Source organism: Rhamphochromis sp. 'chilingali' (assembly GCF_963969265.1).
Source record: "Rhamphochromis sp. 'chilingali' genome assembly, chromosome: 13".
NCBI lineage: Eukaryota > Metazoa > Chordata > Actinopteri > Cichliformes > Cichlidae > Rhamphochromis > Rhamphochromis sp. 'chilingali'.
In genome coordinates, this window is record NC_137940.1 from 6,490,544 (window position 1) to 6,512,431 (window position 21,888).

The following is a 21,888-nucleotide window of genomic DNA, read 5'->3' on the forward strand; positions in this document are numbered from 1 at the left end:
TGCCGTGTCCGTCTTGTCGCTGCCTGCACGTGAAGCGATGGGGTAGGAGGGGGAGTTGTCTTCAGTGAAGGCGAGGCGGAGTAACGTTGCGTAGAGACAAAAGTGGACGAAAGAGAGGCAAACTTGCGGCTCCACAACTATAATTATAACGTAACATAGACTATATCGATATAAAGGATATTGTCACATCTTATATCTCGTATAAAAATATATCGATATGTTTTAAAAACTCGATATATCGCCCAGCTCTATGTTCTTTACAAGTTGCCTGGCAGTGCTGACAAAAGTACATATGCTCCACAGCAGGTGGCCATTTCTCTCACACTCGCTGTGCCTCTGTTTCTCTGTACATTGGCTTGATAACAAGAGCTAAGACACTGGCTAAGAAGAAACAAAACAAAAACATACCTGTTTGGCATTTTCACAAGTTTGGAGACTAAATTAATAATCCATTCAAATGTTAGTTGATTATAAAGTTGCTTAATCAGTGTACTTTTACTTAAATTTAGGTAAGATGGTCGGTTACTTTAATTACAGGGTTAGAAAATGACAAAAAATATTTTCAGATATGAGGATTTGCTTCCTTTCTGGTTGATATTGATTTACATTCAACTTGGCATCACAGAAAACACAATTCATGTGTCACGATTTGAGAACAGCTTGTGGTTTTATTTTGGATATTTGGCTTGGTAAAAGATTAACTGATTAATCAAAAAACGGTAATCCTCTGATGCCAAATAATAAAAACTAATCAGAGTAGAATAGATGCTTGCTCCATCTGCGATTTGTGTAACAGGGGGGCAAGTTAACACAGAAACAATGCTGAAAGTTGAGGAAGAAGGCATGTTCCTGACTGTCACATATGCACTTTGCAAGCAGGGTTTTGCCCCACAGGTAAATAGCAGAAATATGCTATGGTACCTGAAAGCTATCCTCAGAATGCCAGGGTACATGAATTGAATTTTTTTTTTTTTTTTGTGGTTTGTATTGCTCCACATTTCAGTTTCAGAAATCTCAGTTCTCTCAACTTTTTTTGTATTTAAACAACATATCACAGAACAGTTCTTCCCTTTAAACAAAAGCATAAAAACAAAATAAACTGAGGATCAATGCAAAACATTTTTCTTGTCGGGCAGTGAAGACGAGTGCTTGCGGGCACTAAAAGCGACAGCTTGAAGATGTAAATGTTAACAAAGGCGACTCTATCATTGATTTACTGTGCTGGGCGACTCAGCGAAGCACTGAACAAGCAGTCGTGTGTCTGGTTTTATGGGTTTACAACATTTAATTGCTCATTTCTTTACAATATATCAACATAGCATCACTATCTACAGTTTGCTCACTCTGTTGACATATATAACCAGATTTCTTTTATCCTGTAATAACAAATGCTTCTAACCATAGAGTTTGAAAGTTTGAATCATCTGCATGTGTTTATGTGTTTATAACCAAAACTCTGATATTATGCAGCTGTCTGAAATCCATTGCTTTGAGAGAAATGAGCTGCCCTTCTAAGCTTCATCTAGGGTGGTTCGATAGTCAGAAAAGTGTCATCTTAAAAGAAGTAACAAAGGGCAGCACCAAGTATAAGATAAGTAAGGATAAAACTGTCATCATGAAATCATGCAATGCTACTCAAGAATATGGATCTGGAAAGACTAGGTTCCCTTTTTAAGAAGGACACTTGCTGTTAACTTGAAAAAACGGGTTCTACATAAACATGAATCTGTTAAAAAAAACTATCTGAACATCCATCAGGATACTCGGGCATCAGAAATGTCCTTTGCTTCCCTACCAGAGCCTCTTTTGTTTACCTCTCCCACAGCGTCTCATTGTTTTTGAAATGTTTCAGCCCCTTTCTTTGATGTTTCTCTGCAGTGGGTGATAGATGAATGCAGAGGTCTGCTATCTGCACTCAGCCAGAGCCAGTTGAATAAATGGACTGGCCATTTTAGTCACAGTGAAAGGGCCTGACCAAAGGAGAGCTTCCTGTGTGCTGAACAGACACTGTGGTGTTAAGAGATAAGAAAGGTGGAGGTTTTCCCTAACTGTCGTTTCGGATGCAGAGCTGTTTGAGGTAATCCAAAAGATATTTAAATTGTAGTATTAATCACTTAATCACATTTGACAGCTTAGTCACTAAAATACCTGAGAACATCTTTCACCGAGGTCAATGTACTGATTTTTATTTATTTTTATGGAGTTACCCAGATCCATGTTAAAATTTAATGGGTGCTTCTTTTGTCCATTCTGCACCTATCATATCATTTTAATGAATTTAAGCATCTTTGTTTTTGAGAACAAAAAGCACCAGTGACATGCCTGCTCTTTCAGTCTGACGGAGGAATGAGCTCATTCCTTCACGATGAGGTCATGAGATGGTACCTGATGTGGTAAAACCTGTCAGAAAGGAATTTGTTCTGTCAGACTTGCAAGCGCATAAATTAGTCCTTTAATTGACTTGTTGATTAACAAAAAATAAATAAATGGCGTCTCGACTGTTGTTGCCAAAGACATGAGGTTGATATCAAGGAAATGCTGTACGCACTACCGTCTCGTGCTACGCATAGTTTTCAAGAGTTTTAGGTCTAAAATAAATTGTGTTTTGCTTTCCCGTCACTCGTGTCATGTGTGTTATGCAGCAAAACAATTCTTTTACCCCTCAGGTCACCGATACAGCCGTTTCTCGGAATTATCTTTTTCCTAACGTATTGCATTTGTTTTTACTGCAACCTCCAGTTGTTTTAGGCTATGCGAAACCTCAGTGAAAATAAGGCAGGAAAAACATCACAACTTCCTTGACCTCCCTCTGCACACTGAATGCTTTGCCACTCAAAAGGCTGGCAATAGGCCCGACAGTGCACCCTTTCCCTCTGGGGCCTTACATAAGGGGCGGAAAATTGAAGCTGCGGGGTGTGTGTGTGTGTGTGTGTGTGTGTGTGTGTGTGTGTGTGTGTGTGTGTGTGTGTGTGTTTGTTTGCAAGCCTAAAACTAGGAAGACAAGGCCTGCTATTGTTTAATTTGTATCCTGGATAGGAAATGCCGCCACTCGTCTTACTGCATTGCACTGCTACCATCTGTCTTACAAATGACTCTGTAGAGTGATGACATACTGTGTTGCATCAGGGAAATAACTGAGGGACTTCACAAAGAGGTTCAGTGGCAGTATGTAAATGGTATGTGAGGAACGTCGTGGCTAGTTTTGCACAAACAGCTTTGAAGCATCCCCGGGGCTTTATAGAGCACAAACAGCATCTTGGTATGTTTTTCCTCCTGTGGGGGCCACCTGTGTTCTTGGAAGGATTAGTTTTGAAAAGGAAGGGGGAGGGATTAGATGGCGTCACTGAGTGCAGCCTGGGAGTTTGAGCTGCCAGAAGTTTTTGAGGTTTTTTTTCTTTTCTTTTTTTTAAAAAAATGAACAAGCTTTGTCTTTAGACAAACAATGAGGAGAATTTTTGGCTAGACGCAGCCTTCATCAGCATGTCCTAGTTTCTGCTGCCCACTGCTCTTTCCTTCCTGTCTCTGTTCGAGGAGAGAGTGGCTGAGACGAAGCATCAACAGAGCAGTAAAAGAGCATGAAGCAAGCATCACCTAAATGATGAAAGTTTATATCAAAGGGCCTTCATTTTGATTTTGGATCTAGGGGAAAGGGTGATAATAAAATCAGCTTTTACAAGTCTGTGCAAAGGCTTCAAATAGTGAAATAAAACAAATGAATTTTATTAAAAAGCACCGTTTGGTTTAAATTTGATGCCATGGTCCACACTCTGAAACTTTCATTTATCATTTTCCTGTGTACTTTGTGGTGATCGTGTTTGGCTCAGTGTAAATAGAGACCAGTATTAGAAAGAAAATCCAACCGGAAAATGTAAGGCTCAGGGAGTGGAAAAGATGGGGTCCATTACATTCTTTCCATACGGTCAATCTAAAATATTTGAGACTGAAGCCACAATTGATGGTTCTGCATATTTCTTTCTGCTAGGCGGTGTTTCAGTGGCGCTGTTTTATTCACGGTTATGTCACTGTGAAAAGGAGGTTTAAGAAAACCCTGCAACCCTGCCATCTAGTGGTGTCTTTTGGTTTGAATTCTGTGTCTATGCTTAAGTTAGAGCAGTTATTATTAGTATTTTATTTTTTATTAACCCAGTATATGCTAAATGTTCCCCAAACCAAGATAATAATGCAAACAATGCAACCAAGTTCCTGTTTAGAGGTATTTGTAGTGGCGATGTTGCTGTTGCGGGGTTTGTGCTTTTACCATTGCAAAGCCACCAACATGCATTATAAATATAATGACCTAATGTGTCAGAAGGTCATGCACACACCCAATGTTACAGAATTTGCAACAAAAGGCTGTATAAGAAAACTAGAGTTTTCTTTAACGTAATGTAAAGAAATGTCTTTAGTGTTGCTGCTTTTGTGCTGTGCAGGTAGCGCATAGGATGAGTTTGGCTGACAAGGATGTGCAGTTTGGGAAGATTTGAATTATTTTTTTCATAAAAATTTGTTTTGGTTTAGGCCAAATTCAGAAAATACTTTTATCTTCAGTAACTAAGTAAGTGCGGATTTGTGTTATTTGAATGAGGGTGTACCTTTGTGCCCTCGGTGAACCTGGTGAATCAAAGTTGTGGTTCTCCTTCCAGCCAGTAGGTGGCAGTAGACGTCTGATCATTATGCCGTGACTCCTGTTCATTGTGTTTCTGACCACAGACACAGTGAACATAAGGATTTGGTTAGCGGGGATATCAGTGTGATGTAATAGGGCTAGGCAACCCTCAGTTTCTGTTTGTGTCCGTTTTATGAAGACCAAACCCAAATTTTAAAAACAGTTTGGGGCTGACTTGATATATATGTGGTGTTTCATGAAAGCCTGAATATTTATTGACAGCGCTGGGAATCACTGTAAGTAAAGATTGCAGGCTTAACCTCACTTTCTCTTAGCTGAGAGTTGGATCTTTTCGGGATCAGCTGCTTAACTTGGAACTTAATAAATGGATTAAAAAGCAGAACATTTTGGCTCTTTTTCCTTTTTAGAGTTTAATTACTCCTTTCCCCCCCATTTCTTTTGCTTACCTATGTTTTGTTTGTTTTTTTGTGTGTTTTTTTTGTGTGTTTTTTTTTTTTCACGGCCCCATCCAAGCCCCTCCCATATGGCTGTTTTCCCCCAGAGAAGCTGGAGGAGAGGTGGCTAGGGATAGGGAGGTCTGGGCTTCTTTGCTTAGGCTGCTGGCCCCGGATAAATGGAGGAAGATGGATGGATGTTTTTTTTGTTTTTTATTGCTATACATTTTTTATTTTATTTTTTATTTTTGTAAATTTTTGCTCCGACTTAACTCTACCTAGTAGCCCAGCTTTGGGCCAAACTACTCTAGTTTCTATATTTTGCTTATAGTTTTGATGGTAAAAATGCTAAAATTACTCACTTGAAACAAAAGAAATGTTTATACAAAGGCTTGTAACACTGAGGCTCCTCTGACGCTCCCCTCCTCCTCTGCTGACACATTTTGTGACACCAATTCAGCACAAACTGTGTCATTCAGTATTTGTGACCAGTATTTCATAAAATTTTCAATAAGCTGATCGTTGTTGCTCTCAGAAACATAACCCAGACACAGTGTGTCCATTCTGTGTCGCTTCATGCGCGTGTTTGTGTGTCTGGCCGGGTCTTAACACAGGCTCTCTGTTATCCCGTCACTCTGCTGTCGGCATATCCACCTCCAGTTGCCGCCGACAAAGGCTTCCCAGTGGCTTCGACCAGCAATGCACCACAAACGCACTCACAGTCCGTGCCCCAGTGTGTGCCAGTAGACAGTGGAGTAGCTGTGCAGCCTGCCAGCTCTCAGTGAGGGCCACTTTGTTTCACCTCTGGCTTGGACTCATGCCAGACAATCTGAGAGTCAGTCACTGGGTCAATTAATGAAGTAATTGAATTGGGAGTTTATAGTTATTCAGTGGAGCTCTTTTTATCATTTTTTTTCCTATGTGAGGTGCTTTATTGCTTTCTATTCCAGTGTTCGCTTATGCAAGTCAATGTCACTGCCCGTGTGAAATGTTGTCTGCCATTCAAGTACCCTGTTTGTCTGCTGCAGCATCAATGATCAGCATTTTAATAGGGTGTCTATGGGCTCTTAAAAAGTCTTAAAATGTCTCAAAGTATGCATTTACTAATAAAAGGCCATAGAAAATTCAAATTCATTTTGGATGAGTCTCAAATGTCTTTAGTCTCACCACTGTGAGATTTTTCCAGCACACAATGCTGTTGTTTTGTCCCTCTGTACACATTTTAGATTGTGCACTGGGAGTGCATCATTGAGGCTGTGCTTTACACATCAAAAATTCCCTTTTCATGTTCTTTATATGTGTGAAAAAGCAGTTATGACGATTTGTCCTGTGGCCTGCCAGGCTTGTAATATACTGAGAGGAATCCTGTGGATGAGGATAACAAAGGAGGCTTCGCTAGCCTCACTAGCCAATTTACATAACAATAATGTTCTTAAACTTAACCAAACAATACAATTTTTTGTCTTACTTTCCTTAAAAAGGTCTGAATTTACCTTGAAATTTCAACTTGAAAGTGAATAATGGTGAATAATTTTGTTGTATCTAAATCTGTTTCAATTTTATTCAATTAAAAAATAAGTAATGTTGCGGTTGGTTGATTTGAATATTGAGTAAGGGCTTCTTTTTAAGCAATCAGTGTGGCCTGAGCTTTTAAAGCCTTTGTTAAAGAAGGAAATCAATAATTTACAGGTTCCATTGTTTCAATAATCTTTTGGTTTTCTGTGTTTTATACAGTAAAAGCTTCTTTGACTTCTGGATTATTTTCTTGATATAACAGACATTGACTGTCACTTTTGGAAACAGTTTTGAGCATTTCTCATAATTTTGTAATATTTTACAGACAAAATGGAAAATAGGAAGGGGGGGGTGTTATTAAGAAAAGGATGGCTGAATGGACCGATGACGAAGATGAACGACCCTTTTGTGCCATCACTTTGAAGCTAGAGCTGCAACTACCATTTTATTTTCACATTATTTCACATTTTCATGCATTAAACGCTAAATTGTAATTAATCAACTTCCAGAGTGCAAAGAGACATTAAGTCATATTTTATCTGAGCACTGGTCCAAACCCTGGACAACTTAGAGTTGAAGTTAGCGGAGCTATGAGTAGAAACTGTTTGTTTGGTGTGGCTACTGCCAGTTAATTTTCTATCGATCACTTCTCTGATCAATAAGCTAAAATATGTATGTTCTTCTTTTTCAGGACCTGGAGATCGTCTACTCTTATCTCCATGGGATGGAGGCCTTATCCAACCTGCGAGAGCACCAGTTGAGGTGAGTCTCTGCACACCTCCCCTGTACTTGATTAACATTTCCTGAAGCTTGATATTCCCATTGCATGAATTTAAAATTCAAATGAATGCGTGGTGACAACTCCTCAGTGTATGCTGCATTGTTGTCAGGGGTGGGAAAATTAACATTCAACCACTAGCTATGCTGTATGCTATTGAGCTACTTCTATTTTTTTGTAATCCAGGAGCCAGTGTACCGTCCAGCAGCATACTTATTGGAATTTATTTTTTAGACTATAATTTACAAGTGCAGTTATTACTATAATATATGGTCGGTCTCTAGCATCTTAAACCAGCATATTTATTATTCAGTTTTAAGTACTTCTGGACCTTTGAGTCTTTCTTCATAACACAGAATAACATATGTTCATTCTTCATATATTAACTGGCTGGAACGTCATTTTTAACAAATGGACATAAATATCACTACATTTTAGTGAGCTTCTCATTTCAGTCAAGAATGTATTTTGTAATATTTCTTTAAAGTTGACCTGCTTTTCTTATTTTCAGTTTTTGACATACAGCTTATTTTATGATAGATCTCGATGGTTTGAGTTGGTGCACCAGCTGAAATGAGCCATTTTGGCTCCTCTGTCTTCTCAAGAGAACAAATAAAAGGACTTTTCTCCTCCAGATAAAAATAAATGATACCTGCCACCAGACTCTTAAATCTTGATTATTACCAGCCTCAATACCACTTATCCATGTCAAGCTTCTAAAACTGCAGAAGTAATTTTTTCTCTTCCCAGTTGTATAAATCTGTTTGAAACTTTAGCCAGCATCTAAAATATCTGCTATGACTAAACTGTAAACTGACTAAATGACTAAAGCGAAGTCATTGTTGCACTTTCCCCCTAATAATCTGTACCTATACCTGACCAGGTCCCCGTGAGGCCATACTCTCTGCTTAAACCTTGAAGCAATGAGCCCTCCCTGCTCTACTATTCATGCGTCAGTTTGCCTTTGGCTCCTCCATCTTCTCTGCCTGGCACACACTTTCCAAACACTGCATGTCAGAAGTCTGTTCCCAGCATGCCTCGTGTGCATACATGTGGATTATACTAGCAAGGGAACAATGTGGCGGTGCATGACCCGCGAGCTAGAACATTCCACTGTGTGACCCCTCAGAGGCCTCCAGCACTAACCCCTCTCCCTCCTCCTTGTTTTGGATCGTACAGAAAAGGAATGTCCCCGTGGTCCCACAGACCAACCCCTTTTGCCAACTTCAGTTTCAGTAACTTTAAAAAAAAAAGAAAAGGAAAAAAAAGCTTCTAGCCAGACATCCCACTAACGATGGGATTATATTATACTTCTGTTGTCTGAACATTTTGGGAGGAATGTGTTGTTTTTCTTCTGTGATCCTTTTTCACAGTAACTTGTTTTTCTTGAGCTGGGATTGTTTTTAGGTCTTTGTATAAAGAGGCTACAACATGCTGTCCACCCGCAGCTGTTTTTGAAAGCGCTTGTGTTTTGATCAGTTACTGTTTACTACAGTGGTTTGCATGTACTGTTGAAGAGCGTTTGTCTTCTCTATACAGGCATCTGGGGAAAGCCTGACATGAATGGACTTAAAGTGAAAATGTTTCGATTCCAGAATTTAGAACATAAAAAATGAAATATATATAAAGTTATAAAAAAAACTTGCTGCACAAAAAGAATACAAGAAGCTGTGAGGCTGGATTTTTCAGGGCAGAGTTATGTTTACAGATTATAATATTATCAAATATATTTTTTTGCCTCTGTACAGGCAACAAGAATGCCAGACTGTCTGTTCTTCCCAGGCCCAGAAGCTGGATATATCAGAATTCCTTCAGGGAATTCCTTCATATTTGCTACAGACATCCACTTGGATTATAAATCGTGCATAAGACATGCAGATCATGTTTGACACTGTTAAAAAAAATTAATAAATAAATGTGTAAAAGTATAACTGGGTAAAAATTGAGAAAAAGACCATTTAACCAGTGGTGCAGTGGGACCACATAGTCAATGTGTGCTTTATTTTAGAGGACATACTAATACATACTCACTCTGCTTTTGTTAAGTAAGAAAGTAAATCACTGCAGTGGCTTAGCTTAAACGTAGATGCGTAAAACCTACCTCTTTAGAAAGGAATCTTCCAGATGCAAATGTAAATATTTTACTGAATTAAGTTTAGAAGTAACAATTATGTAATTGGTGATCAATACGTTAAAATACTATAAAGCATACCCAAATAAAAAAGGAGATTTGTAAAGCTTTAATTTTCAGCAAATTCAATGCCCTGACATAAACAAATGTTTCTCTGCAGTTTGAGGATAAAGCTCACCATATTTTATAAGGAACAAGGACTGTAGTCTTTATGTTGTAGATCTGCCTAGAAAAGATTTGTCATAACGGTTATATACCAAGTGTAATTTAACCAAGAAAAATGAGAAAATAATGAGGCAAAAACAACTCACTTCACCTATCAGCAAAAGCCTCGATAGACCATAATGCACTGCAACAACCAGAACCATACGCTGTGAACCAGTTAACATGGACAACCTTGCAACTCTTTATAAGTCCCAGCACTCTAAATTTTAATTATAATCAGCAGCAGGCTTTCTGACTGTCAGTGACTGTTGCTAAAGGTGACTCTAGGATATGCAGAAATTTGCTAGTTATAGATTTATAATAACATAACATTGATAACATTTGATCATAAATTCACTCAAACACAAATATGAGGCCTAACTGTGATTCTTTCTTCCCTCTGTTTCCTCTCTCTCTCTCTCTGCAGGATCATGTGTGAGACGGTGCGTTATGAGAGACATGAGGCCAATGAAGTGCTATACTAGTAAGTACTGTCTCTGTCTGCTTGGGTATTCATAATATTTGTCCAGAGCCGCATGAACAAAGCAAAAAACCGATGGGTAGACAAAGTAACAGTATTTTCAGTTTTTTGTAATCAAAGCACCCTTTGCTTCAGGATACAAATCGGTGTTATTGATGGGAAGAAACATGCCAACTGCGTACAGAAGAGTAACCCCGGTGACTTAATAAAAATAAATGTCATTAAAGTGCAGAAGCAGTATGAGGCAGATCACTCTATAGCACAACTGAAGGATAGCGAACATAGAAATTATATCCAGTCATATTTCAATGCGATTCAATAAGTGACTGATCTAAATTGTCAACAAAAGCTGGAATAGCTCTTAAAAGCATTTTCTTCAGTTTGGAGAGAGCCAGCAAGGCACTAGTGGTGATGCTTACATGCTTCCTCCTGTGAGCTATCTGTTTGGAGGGTTAATGTGATCAGAAAGCTGCATTGACAGCTTTCAGAGAGTGCGTGTGTGTGTGTTGGATCCATTTTGAAAAAGCTGGCACAACTGTGGTAAGCACAAAACACACACAGTGTTTGACTGCTGTCACGTATCGAAGTCTTCCAAACACCCAGAGTGAGAATTAAGACAGTTAATTAACTCTGTCAGTGTCTCGGGGGGCTACAGAGGGGACAACATCCCTTTTCCTGCCTTCGTATCCCCCGTGTGCGTGCGTGTGTGTATGTGTTTGTGTGTGTTGATGGATGGTGTGGAAGAGTCAACACCTCATTAGAAGCCCACTTGGCAGTGGGGGAGCTGATTAAACAATAGGAATGCAGACTAAATGGTGGCCACAGTACAGTCCAGCTTCAGCAAGATTCCTTTAGGTGCCCCACAACACTTACTGTACACACACTCAGAAACACTCCTCAAGGAAAAACGCAGCTGTCCCGTCGCAGTGTGGACACACGAAAACGCAGACTTTCTAAAACGATGACATATTTTAGTCATGTGATGCAGTCATGTGACCAAATAAACAAAGATAGCAGAGGGCATTATACAGCGGTTGTTTTGATTCCTCTCAATTTTGACAGCCCTAAAAAAGATGAATACAGTTATGAATAAAGTTTGTACATGCTCCAGATAGCTTTTCTTCAAATTCTTTAACTCTCAATCGCTTTTGCAACTTTGTACTTTTGTGTTACTCGCAGCAACAACGCCACCTCATTGTTAGTCCATTTCAAAAACTCGGTGCTTTTCCTCAACATTTTGCCGCGATGTTTCAAAGTCCTGAAAAGTAAATAAACGGCAGACAGAAATGAGGCAGGTCGAATCGTCTTGCGTTTCACACATGCGCAGCGCTGGAACGTTTTCGGCCATTTCGATGTGGACGCACAACTCTGTGAAAACGACTGAAAACGATAGTGTAATGCGGAGCTGTCATGATTCGGCCGTGTGGCAGGCAGGATGAGGACCCAAATTGCAAACTCACAGACACGGGGGATAAACTCAAAATGCAGCTTTATTGCTGACAGGTGATAAACAATAACGATGATACAAAAGCAATGCAAAACTACACTAAACTGGGAAAAGCTAAAGTAACATATACCGGAAGACACGGGGAGAACCACACACGGCATGAGGGAGAACGCGACGCCGAACAGAGGGAGACGCAGACAGAAATACACAGAGGGTAAACGAGGAAAGTTTGAACACACGGGGAACACAGGTGACGCTGATAATCATAACGAGACAGGGCGGGGTGAACTGAACATGACATGTACAGGCGTGAGAGTCACAAAGTAAACAGGAAGTGCACAGAGGTTCAGACAGGAGGAGAGAGAGCACGGGGAAAACACAGACATAACGGGCTGGGGAAACATGGAATAAAACATAAGGAGGGACGAGGGCTCAGATACACAGAGGGGCACACAGGGGGTGAGAGTCACAACGGGAAAACACATAAGGAACAACGTAACAGATCAACCCAGGAAGCATGGCCTAAATAAAGAACAAAATACAAAAATACATGAAAACTAAGACTACTGGGCCCACATGGCCCAGGACCATGACATCACCCCCCCCCCTAAAGGGCTGGCTCCCGACAGCCCAAACCCGAGAAACAAAACTAAAACAGAAAACAACCCACCCAGGGCGGGAGGCGGGGGACCAGGACGGAGGGACCAGAACGGGAAACAAAACAAACAACAGAAAACACAGGAGCACATGACCGTAGTCCAAATAAGGTTCAGGGGGCCGACCCAGAGCCCACAGGCACAAGAGTTCACGGGTCACACGGTCGGGGGGCCGACCAGGCGGGTGGCAGAGCTGGTCCGGAGGCCGGCCGTGCGGAAGGCAATGGCGGCGGCGACAAAGGAGACGACGGAGCAGTTCAGGAGGCCGGCCGCGCGGAAGGCAGCGGCGGCGGCGGCGAGGGAGACGACGGAGACGACGGAGCAGTTCAGGGGGCCGGCCGCGCGGAAGGCAGCGGCGGCGACGAAGGAGCAGTTCAGGGGGCCGGCCGCGCGGAAGGCAGCGGCGGCGCATCAGTGTCAGGCGCACTGGCTGAGGCCCGGTGGACACAGGACCAGACGAGGCTGAAGACTCTGATGAGGCCGGACCACACGAGGCTGAAGACTCGGAGGCTGGACCAGGCGAGGCTGAAGCCGGGCCAGGCGAGGCTGAAGCCGGGCCAGGCGAGGCTGAAGACGCTAGAGCTGCAGCGAACGTGGACGAGGCTGCCGGTGGAGCAGCTGGTGGCTGAACGGGCCCCTCGGACCCTCCAGCGGAGACAGGAGGCTGAACGGGCCCCTCGGACCCTCCAGCGGAGACAGGAGGCTGAACGGGCCCCTCGGACCCTCCAGCGGATGAGGTAGATGGCGGCGTGGGAGCCGCGGAGTCCTGGATGAGCTCATCCGGGCTCCCAGCAGGAGCTGATGCAGAGCCAGGGAGATTTGGGACCCCTGGCTGAATGTTAAGCTGACCAGCGGACCATACTGCTATCGGGGACTGGGCTACAGGAGCTACTGGGGCCTGCGCTACAGGCGGCACTGGAGCTACTGGGGCCTGCGCTACGGGGGACACTGGAGACTGAACTGAGGGGGACACTGGAGACTGAGCTGAGGGGGACACTGGAGACTGAGCTGAGGGGGACACTGGAGACTGAGCTGAGGGGGACACTGGAGACTGAGCTGAGGGGGACACTGGAGACTGAGCTGAGGGTGGCTGCGAGGGAGCTAACTGAGCCGGGGGTGGCTGCGAGGGAGCTAACTGAGCCGGGAGTAGCTGCGGGGGAGCTAACTGAGCCGGGAGTAGCTGCGGGGGAGCTAACTGAGCTGAGTGTGTCTGCGGGGCGGCTAACTGGGCTGCTGGTGGCTGCACCGGCGATAAGCAGCTCGCGTCGACATCCGCCACACAAAACACAGCCCCTGAGCGAACAGTCACTATGTCTGGAAAAGACACAGAGTCCTCACTCACCACAGCAGGTGAATTGGAAGTCCGAGTGTCCGGCTGTGGGGTGGTGCGTCGCTGTACAGTGTCTCCGGAGTCCAAACAAAAGGGGACAGAATTATCCGAGTCCAGTGTTAAAAAAACAGAGCCACTCACAGTTGTGCACGGGTTAAGAAGTCCGGGATCCGAAGGCTCGGGCTGAGAGTGTGACACACGGTCACTCTCTCCCAGGGGTGAAAACTGCTCCGCTGCTCGGGAACGGCGACGACGTGAACGCCGTTTTCTCCGGGAAGGGGGAGGAGACGAGCCGGGCCGCGAATCCGTCAGCGGGCCGGGCTGAACATCCTCCGGCTCTTCGTACAGGAGCGACCGCTCCGGGAGGACGCCTACAGTGGAGACGAGGAAGTCCTGGATGTGGGGGTGGAGCGCGCCGAATAGCCACGGGAGTCCGGACACCATCCGCTGTAGGCGGACGGCTACGGTCTCCCGGTACTCACCCTCGGGCAGCACCACCCACTCCTGACAGTGATACTCCACTGTATAAATCAGATCCTCCCGGAGGTCAGCGGAGGGGTTGTGAATTGCTGGGTCCATATCGTGGTCGCGTTCTTCTGTCATGATTCGGCCGTGTGGCAGGCAGGATGAGGACCCAAATTGCAAACTCACAGACACGGGGGATAAACTCAAAATGCAGCTTTATTGCTGACAGGTGATAAACAATAACGATGATACAAAAGCAATGCAAAACTACACTAAACTGGGAAAAGCTAAAGTAACATATACCGGAAGACACGGGGAGAACCACACACGGCATGAGGGAGAACGCGACGCCGAACAGAGGGAGACGCAGACAGAAATACACAGAGGGTAAACGAGGAAAGTTTGAACACACGGGGAACACAGGTGACGCTGATAATCATAACGAGACAGGGCGGGGTGAACTGAACATGACATGTACAGGCGTGAGAGTCACAAAGTAAACAGGAAGTGCACAGAGGTTCAGACAGGAGGAGAGAGAGCACGGGGAAAACACAGACATAACGGGCTGGGGAAACATGGAATAAAACATAAGGAGGGACGAGGGCTCAGATACACAGAGGGGCACACAGGGGGTGAGAGTCACAACGGGAAAACACATAAGGAACAACGTAACAGATCAACCCAGGAAGCATGGCCTAAATAAAGAACAAAATACAAAAATACATGAAAACTAAGACTACTGGGCCCACATGGCCCAGGACCATGACAGGAGCGTTTTCAGATGAAAACGCAGCTTTCAAATATAGCTTTCAAGTATAATATATGTAACTTTATATTGACATAAGCAGTTAATTAGCTCGTTCACTTTTAACCTAAGTTGTTAAAATGTATTTTTAATGTCATCATAGCCCCTTACAGTAACTGTTTGCCAAGTCATCATTAATAAATGTTAAACCTGACTGCTTTTTATTGCTTCAGAAAAACCAAATTATTATTATTACTAGTAATGTGTGGTTAACACATTCTCTGACTGGACTGACAGTATAGAGGTTGCAGTAGTGCTAATGCTATTTAAATAGCAATAATTGTCTAAAATAGTTTGAAGTGTTGCTGAAAATGAAATGTCTTGTACATTTTGAATTCCTTACTTTTGTCTTTGTGTAGGCCTTTGCAGGTAACTGTACTGTTATGTGCTTTGTTGGTTGTGAGGTTATGTTAAAACTGTTAACATAAAACTGTTAACATAACATAAATCTGCAGTTGAGTATGAGTAGGCACTTTAAGTGGTGGTGGTGACATAAATTACAAAATTAGTGTGGATTTTAAAGTCTACTGAATGTTGTCAGATAGGACCTTTAAAGTACATTAATACAGTATTTTCTCACTGAACTGGGAAAGAAGCTCTTGAGCTGCTGTCTTTCTCTATGGTTTCAGTGTTGTCAAACATCTTTATGAAAATGAAAACAATGAAAAAAAAAATGTGGATAAAATTTCACATGAAACTGTCATTTTCAGCACTAGCTCCTTGGTGTGGTCACAAACAAAGCGGAGAGCATAACTGCAGGTAGTGTGCTAATTTACCCCTGAGCTAAAGCACAGAAACGCAGCATGCTATTTTGTTTTTGGGAAATTGCCTCATTTGATTTGCACAACTGTGCACGCTTACGCCAGTGTTTCTGGTTGCGTCTGTGTACAGCTGTGTGTTTGCATGTATTTGTATATGCGTGCCAAGCTGTATTAACCTATAAAAAATGGCCAATGCTCTCCCTTATAAGAGCTGTGTATTAAACAGCAGACGATCAGACTGAGCTTTCTCTGCAGGGTTTTAATCAGCCTGCTATACTGAAAACACAAGCTTTTACCAGTCTCTTTCTCTCCTCATCTGTTTATAACAGTGGCAATAATAGGCTGCAAAGTGAGGGCTCTAAAAGTTAATGGGGAAATTAAATTTTGATAGTATCAATATTAAGTTGTATCCCAGAAAACCACATATAGTGTAAAGCATTGCAATACTAAAGAAATTAGTTTAAAAAAAAATGTAAACCGCATTTAAAGTTGGTCTACAGTGACAATTAATCAAATGTCAGAATAATTTCCAAGACATTTAGGAGACTTTATTTATGTATTTATGCATTTTTTTTAGTTGGAGCTAAAGTTGACTGCCTCAAAAGGACATTTTACATAGAACTGAATCCCAGCTGTCTATTTGTATATTTATTTCTGTTCAGCAAACATGCAGTCCTGCTGAAGTGACCTTTGTAATGACTTCCACGCTTATAACTTTGCAGGCCCTGCATGGCTGTTGGCAGGCCTGCAGTAACGATTGGATGATAAGGGTGATAGTTTTAAAAAGTACTGCCTTGGGCTGCACACTCATAAAGACACATTCGGTATCACATGAAAACATCGCATCCTGCATTCTGCAAATCTGAACCTCTCTGGATTTACCATCCGAAGATTAAAGTGCTAAACCCTCGATGGTGGCTGACCTGGTACATTGGCTGGTGAAGAGGGTTAGCATCATCTGGCTGGTCTTTAACCTCTTCCATGTCAGCTCTATAAATGAAACCCTTGACTTTTGACCCTCTGCTGAGTGAAAAATCCAACTGTATTTATTTGCAGGGCATTGTGCGTTGCAGACCACAGGGAGCTATCTGCAGAGAGCATTGGTTGCCAGATAGAGGCAGTGACTAAAGAACAGCTGGTTTATGGGCTACTTTGGTTGTGCTGTTGTCGGTCCTTTAGCCACTGTGGAGAAGAGCAGATTTATAACATGCAAAGAGCTGAAGTTCAGGGATTTTTTTTTTTTTGTGTGTGTGTGTGTGTGTGTGTGTGATACCTCTCCTGTTACTAGTCATCACTGCTGTCACTCCCTTCCCCAGTCTGACCCACTTGCCAACCAGGCAGCATTCGAGCGGTATAGTTGAGTTATGCGCTGGTAGGTTTTTTGGAGAACTGCAATGGTGAACATAGTCTAGGTTGAAATCTCCCCTCTGTAGGCAAATACCTACACAAATTAACACAACTACAGTACCATTAAAACAAGCATTATATTATTATATATATATTTTTGAAGCCATTAATGTGGTTTCACATTAACTTCTGATCCTGTGCAATTTGTGCGTTTTGTTTTGTTTTTGGTTGGACAAATTAAAATTGCCTTGGGACTTTGAATGGACAGTAATTGTAAAAAAGCAGATAATGTTTGTCATAATGAACTGAGGTCTTTTTTCTTTTTTTGTAAATCAATGAATAATTTTTTTGTTTTAATTAGTGTTTTTAAAAATGATTTGCTGAAGCAACTTATTTCTGTCGAGGAGAAAACACATTTTATCCAATATATTCTGACAATATTAAAGAAGAACACTTAACAGACTGATATTTTAACCCCTGGCTAAGGTTCAGAGGGAGCAGCTGTCGGAAAGTTGCCCTCACAGGCAGCTCCTGTTCCATGTGACAGCGTGAAGCTGCTTTCCTTCATAAACGGCGTCATGGGAAGGTAGATGAAGGAAAACTCTGGGAGAAAGAGCTGAAAAACTCATCACAGCGACCAGTCAGCTTATATAATTATTCATTCCAGTAAATTCTGTTCAGCTTGTGTGGCAGTGACATGGAGACGTTAGTCATTTGCTAAGTATCTGGTAGAGCTGCTTTATAATGACAGAAAAATGACAGATGGATGTTTATTTTTAGAATAAGATTTTTTTTTCTTTTTTTTGTTATATCCTGTGTTGAAAGGAAATATTTTGGAGTTATGCAAAAAAAAGTAGTTTGGTCAAAAGTTTTAAGCGCTGGACATTAACCAGTAGACTCTGTCGTCTCCTGACCTTTTTTTTTCTTTTTCTTTTTAATTTTGTGTTTGTTGGACAGTTGAAAACTTTGAATGCTTTATTTCAAAATATCAACACAACATTGTGAGACTGCCAGTCTCCCGAGTCCATGGTGAAAGCAGCATGACAAGTTAAAATAGTCAGAGTTGCTTATATGTCCCTCAATGCGAGTGTAGAAACACTTCTAGTGTTTTGAAACTCCTGATTGTTTGTTTGTGTGTGTGTTGTAATAATATGTGCAATAATATATATCGAAAATTGGCCTTTTTTATGCATTTATTTTACAATATTCTGTTGCATAGAAAGACTTGCATTTGCAGTTAATTTAATGAAAGTCAAAAACTACACTTGCAGAAATGTAAAGACTTTTTTTGACAACTGTAATGTGTGTTATAAAGTCAGACCATCTAATAAAAGAAATGTACTGAAATGTTGGTGTGGACTTTGGGCTTAGTAACTCTTTTATAAAAAATCTGTAGCACACTAGGAAAACGGGAAAACCCCCAAACCATAATGTTCAGAACAGTTAAACCGTGAATTTTTGAGCCTGTAAAATATTTTTTCTAAGAGCCAACTATGATTCCCTTTACTATTTGCAAAAGGCAATTATTCTTTAATGAAACAGTTTGTAAAAGTCAAACCTAATTTTGTGAAAATCTGTCATAAAATTTTGTCCCCATTTTACCCCTGCTGCTGCCTCCATGGCGATCAACCAGATCCCCCACTGTTAAAGGTTTCCCTGTGAGGGTTTTGGTGGATGATGCTTAGCATTTGACTACCGCTTCCAGTACTCATGACCCAGTTCAGTCAAGCTGTCGCTCCACATAAGAGTCTTCTATCTCCTACTTTTTTGGTGTTGTATCTTCTCCTCCTACTTCTCAGCCATGTGAGGTGCTTCCCTCGCTTCCCTCCCTACATACCGGCAATTAATAATTGAACATTTCATTTCGTGTCGTATCCAAATGTAAAGAAGAACCATATAAAGGACTGAACGAGTCTGCAGGGAACCAGATGGAGATCAGTGGAGAAAAGGGGGGAAAAGAGAAGGGATGATTGTGGAGGAAGAATTTGCTGTGTGTCAGTAGGGTGTGCTGTCTGCAGCCTCATTAGTTGTGCAAGGAAAATGTGGAGAGGAGGAAGGAGGGGCAAGACTTTGTTCCCTTTGATTAAAAGGGGAAAAAACTCAGTCAGCACAGTGATGGTGGGTGTGGATATACATTTCTGTGAAGAACAAGATGTATAATAAGGGCACCCATCTTTTACCTTTCTGTTAGTAAAAACCAGTCCCACCTTGCAGATGTGACTGGTTATTAATTTCCATTATCTTGCTAATTAAAACGTCTTACTTGAACCAGGATTATGCTCAGAAATAATAACTCAAGCTGATGTCTTATTAACACCAGAGAAACTTCAAGTAAGAGATTTGATTTCTGCAGACGTTCAGCTTCTGTGAGACGGTGACATTTTAAAGTACAGACTAATAAACAGACTGGTGGAGGCAGGCGTCATATAGAGAAGCATTTATTTTAGCCTGCTGTTAAGATCATTTTGTGCATTCATAGCAAAGAGAATTACGTTTTTTGCCTTTTAATGAAGCATAAACTTCAGTGTCACTTAAACTTGTGCTTATATGGGATTGTTAGGTTTCTTAAAATGTTATTTGATAAACTGCGCAAAACGCAAGAGGTAGATCTTAAACTCTACAGGCCACAGTTAATATGTTAAAGTTCATGACAACCCAGCTAGGAAAAAGACTGAACAAGTAGGGGGGTTCAACCAGCTTTAAATTGTGTAATTAACAGATACATTTGGAAACATTAACTAACATCCATCCATCTTCTTCCGCTTTATCCGGGGCGCGGGGGCAGCAGCCTACGCAGAGAAGCCAGACCTCTCCCCAGCCATCTCCTCCAGCTTATCCGGGGGAACACTAAGGCGTTCCCAGGCCAGCTGAGAGATATTAACTAACAAAGTAACCATTAGCTGCTATGGTGAATTAAGTTATGGTAGCATAAATTACAGCAGTTTACAAGTACTGGCATGTTTTGCCCATAACTGCTAGGACTTCATGATTCATGTCAGATTTCCCATACTGCTGAAGGTTGGTATCAGTGTTACATGTGACGGGAATATTTCCTTCTCTGGATTTTTGCTTCTTTACTGTCAGAGGTGCGTTTCCCAACACGTCTGATTGACAAGGCTGTCAGCGATGGCTTTTTTTTGGGACTCACAAAGCAGTCAAAAAATTCACTGATCACTGTTGTAATTACCTGAAAAATGCAGCACAGTGTCTCCGGTGTAATCTGTTTTGATATAAGCTTATACTTAACCAAATCCAGTAACACATAACTCACAATTTATGCTGGTACAGCAGCATTTTGCTTCCTTATACTTTATCTCACCAGCACAGCAGTTATATATGTTGACTCCCCTTGAAGCGCTCTGCATTGAATTGATTGCGTATAGACGAAAGCAAGCATTATTATTATTTATGATTATTGTTCTTTCTTTCTTTGTTTACATTCTCATTAGGTTAATATGTATGTCTCTTTGATAATCCTGCATGTACCACTGATAGAGGTTCAGCCTTTTGAGATTATCTCGGCGCAATCCCTGCGGTATCTGTGAAGACCCAAGGATAAGCGAGATGATTACAGAGACAAAACTGATGAATTTTAAAATCTGAGGATATCCTTTCAACATTAGCAGCGTAGTTTATTAACACTGACGTACCAAATGTGATTTCTGAAAATTATATTTAGTGAGTTGTTTATCTGTAGGCAAATTCTCCTCAGTGGAGTCTTTTGATGTTCCTTAGTAAGGCCTGTGGTTCACATGAACTGCCACACAATGCTTAAAGCTGAAAAAAGTGCACAGTCTTGATGTTTAGTGTTGTTGTTTTTTACCTGTCATTTTCCCTGGAAAATGACTTGACAATCAGCTGCATCATCCAGAGGTCAGTGTGAGTTTATTTCAGAGGCCCATTTTCCTGTTTGTGTGGGGACAGAAATGAGTCTTCAGTTCATTCACAGTTCTCTCTCTCCCTTCCTTTCAGTTTCTCGCTTTTTTACATTTTTTGTAATTTTATTAATCATTTGGCGCAGCGAGCAGTCTTGCATCACTGATGCATTAAGTCACAGTACCTGCACAGAAAATGGTGATAAGTAAACTGACACAGCAAATAAGCTCCATCAATATATTGATTTGTACATAAACATTTTCAATTTACTGTCGTAGAGGGTAAAAGCAGGGAGTGTTCTGCCTTGTGGGCATTCACAAAGATAGCTGCAGACTCCACAGAAGACTACTTGTTCTTATTATACTACTCTGTAGTCTACCTGGAGGATCTTTGTGCTTTTGGTGGCCTTGTAGTGTAGTTGTTGTGCATACAAGTCTGCAGAGAGCCTTGTACACCCACTGATGATGGAATCCATGCCCCTCATGTAGTGGCATAGATTAAGCAGGGAGCCCTTTTGGGAATTTCTGTCAAGAATTGTTTTTTCTTTTTATTATCCACAGCAACAAATCAAATGAAATATTTCACCTTACTTGCAAATCTGTTTTTAATAGCCAGAATAGCTGTGATGCATTAGGATGCCTGGCGGTGTCTTACGATGCCAGTAGGATGTTGAATTGCTGACCCTTTGGATCCTGTTTGTTTTACACATCCTGCAAATAACAGATTGAGACCCAGAGCATTTTGGGTTTCTTTGGGTTCTTTTCATCAGTTATAGGCTCATCTATCCAAATCTACAAAAATTCTCATTTTGTTCATCAACCTTAATTATATTTTTGGCTGCTTCGTGTCAAAATATCACCATTAATACATTCTGAACTAATGTATCTCTTTCTGTCTTTCAGCCCTGATGACATAGGAAGCTGCTGGTACATCCTGTTGTCTGGCTCAGTTTTCATCAAAGAATCCATGTTCCTGCCCAGAAGCAGGTAAGATCATCGGCCATTTTGAATGCTGTTTGAAGGTGTGATTTT

General features: G+C 41.6%; 1 protein-coding gene across 6 annotated transcripts in view; it reads left to right on the forward strand.

Annotated features, from left to right (window-relative positions):
* rapgef2b (Rap guanine nucleotide exchange factor 2b) overlaps positions 1 to 21,888 on the forward strand; it is a 109,673-nt gene that overhangs the window by 22,341 nt on the left and 65,444 nt on the right. For all 6 annotated transcript variants that reach the window (XM_080900905.1, XM_080900909.1, XM_080900910.1 and 3 more), the window contains exons 2-4: positions 7,268 to 7,338; positions 10,117 to 10,173; positions 21,760 to 21,843. In XM_080900905.1, coding sequence (XP_080757031.1) covers positions 7,268 to 7,338; positions 10,117 to 10,173; positions 21,760 to 21,843 — 212 coding nt within the window. The remainder of the gene's footprint in view (positions 1 to 7,267; positions 7,339 to 10,116; positions 10,174 to 21,759; positions 21,844 to 21,888) is intronic.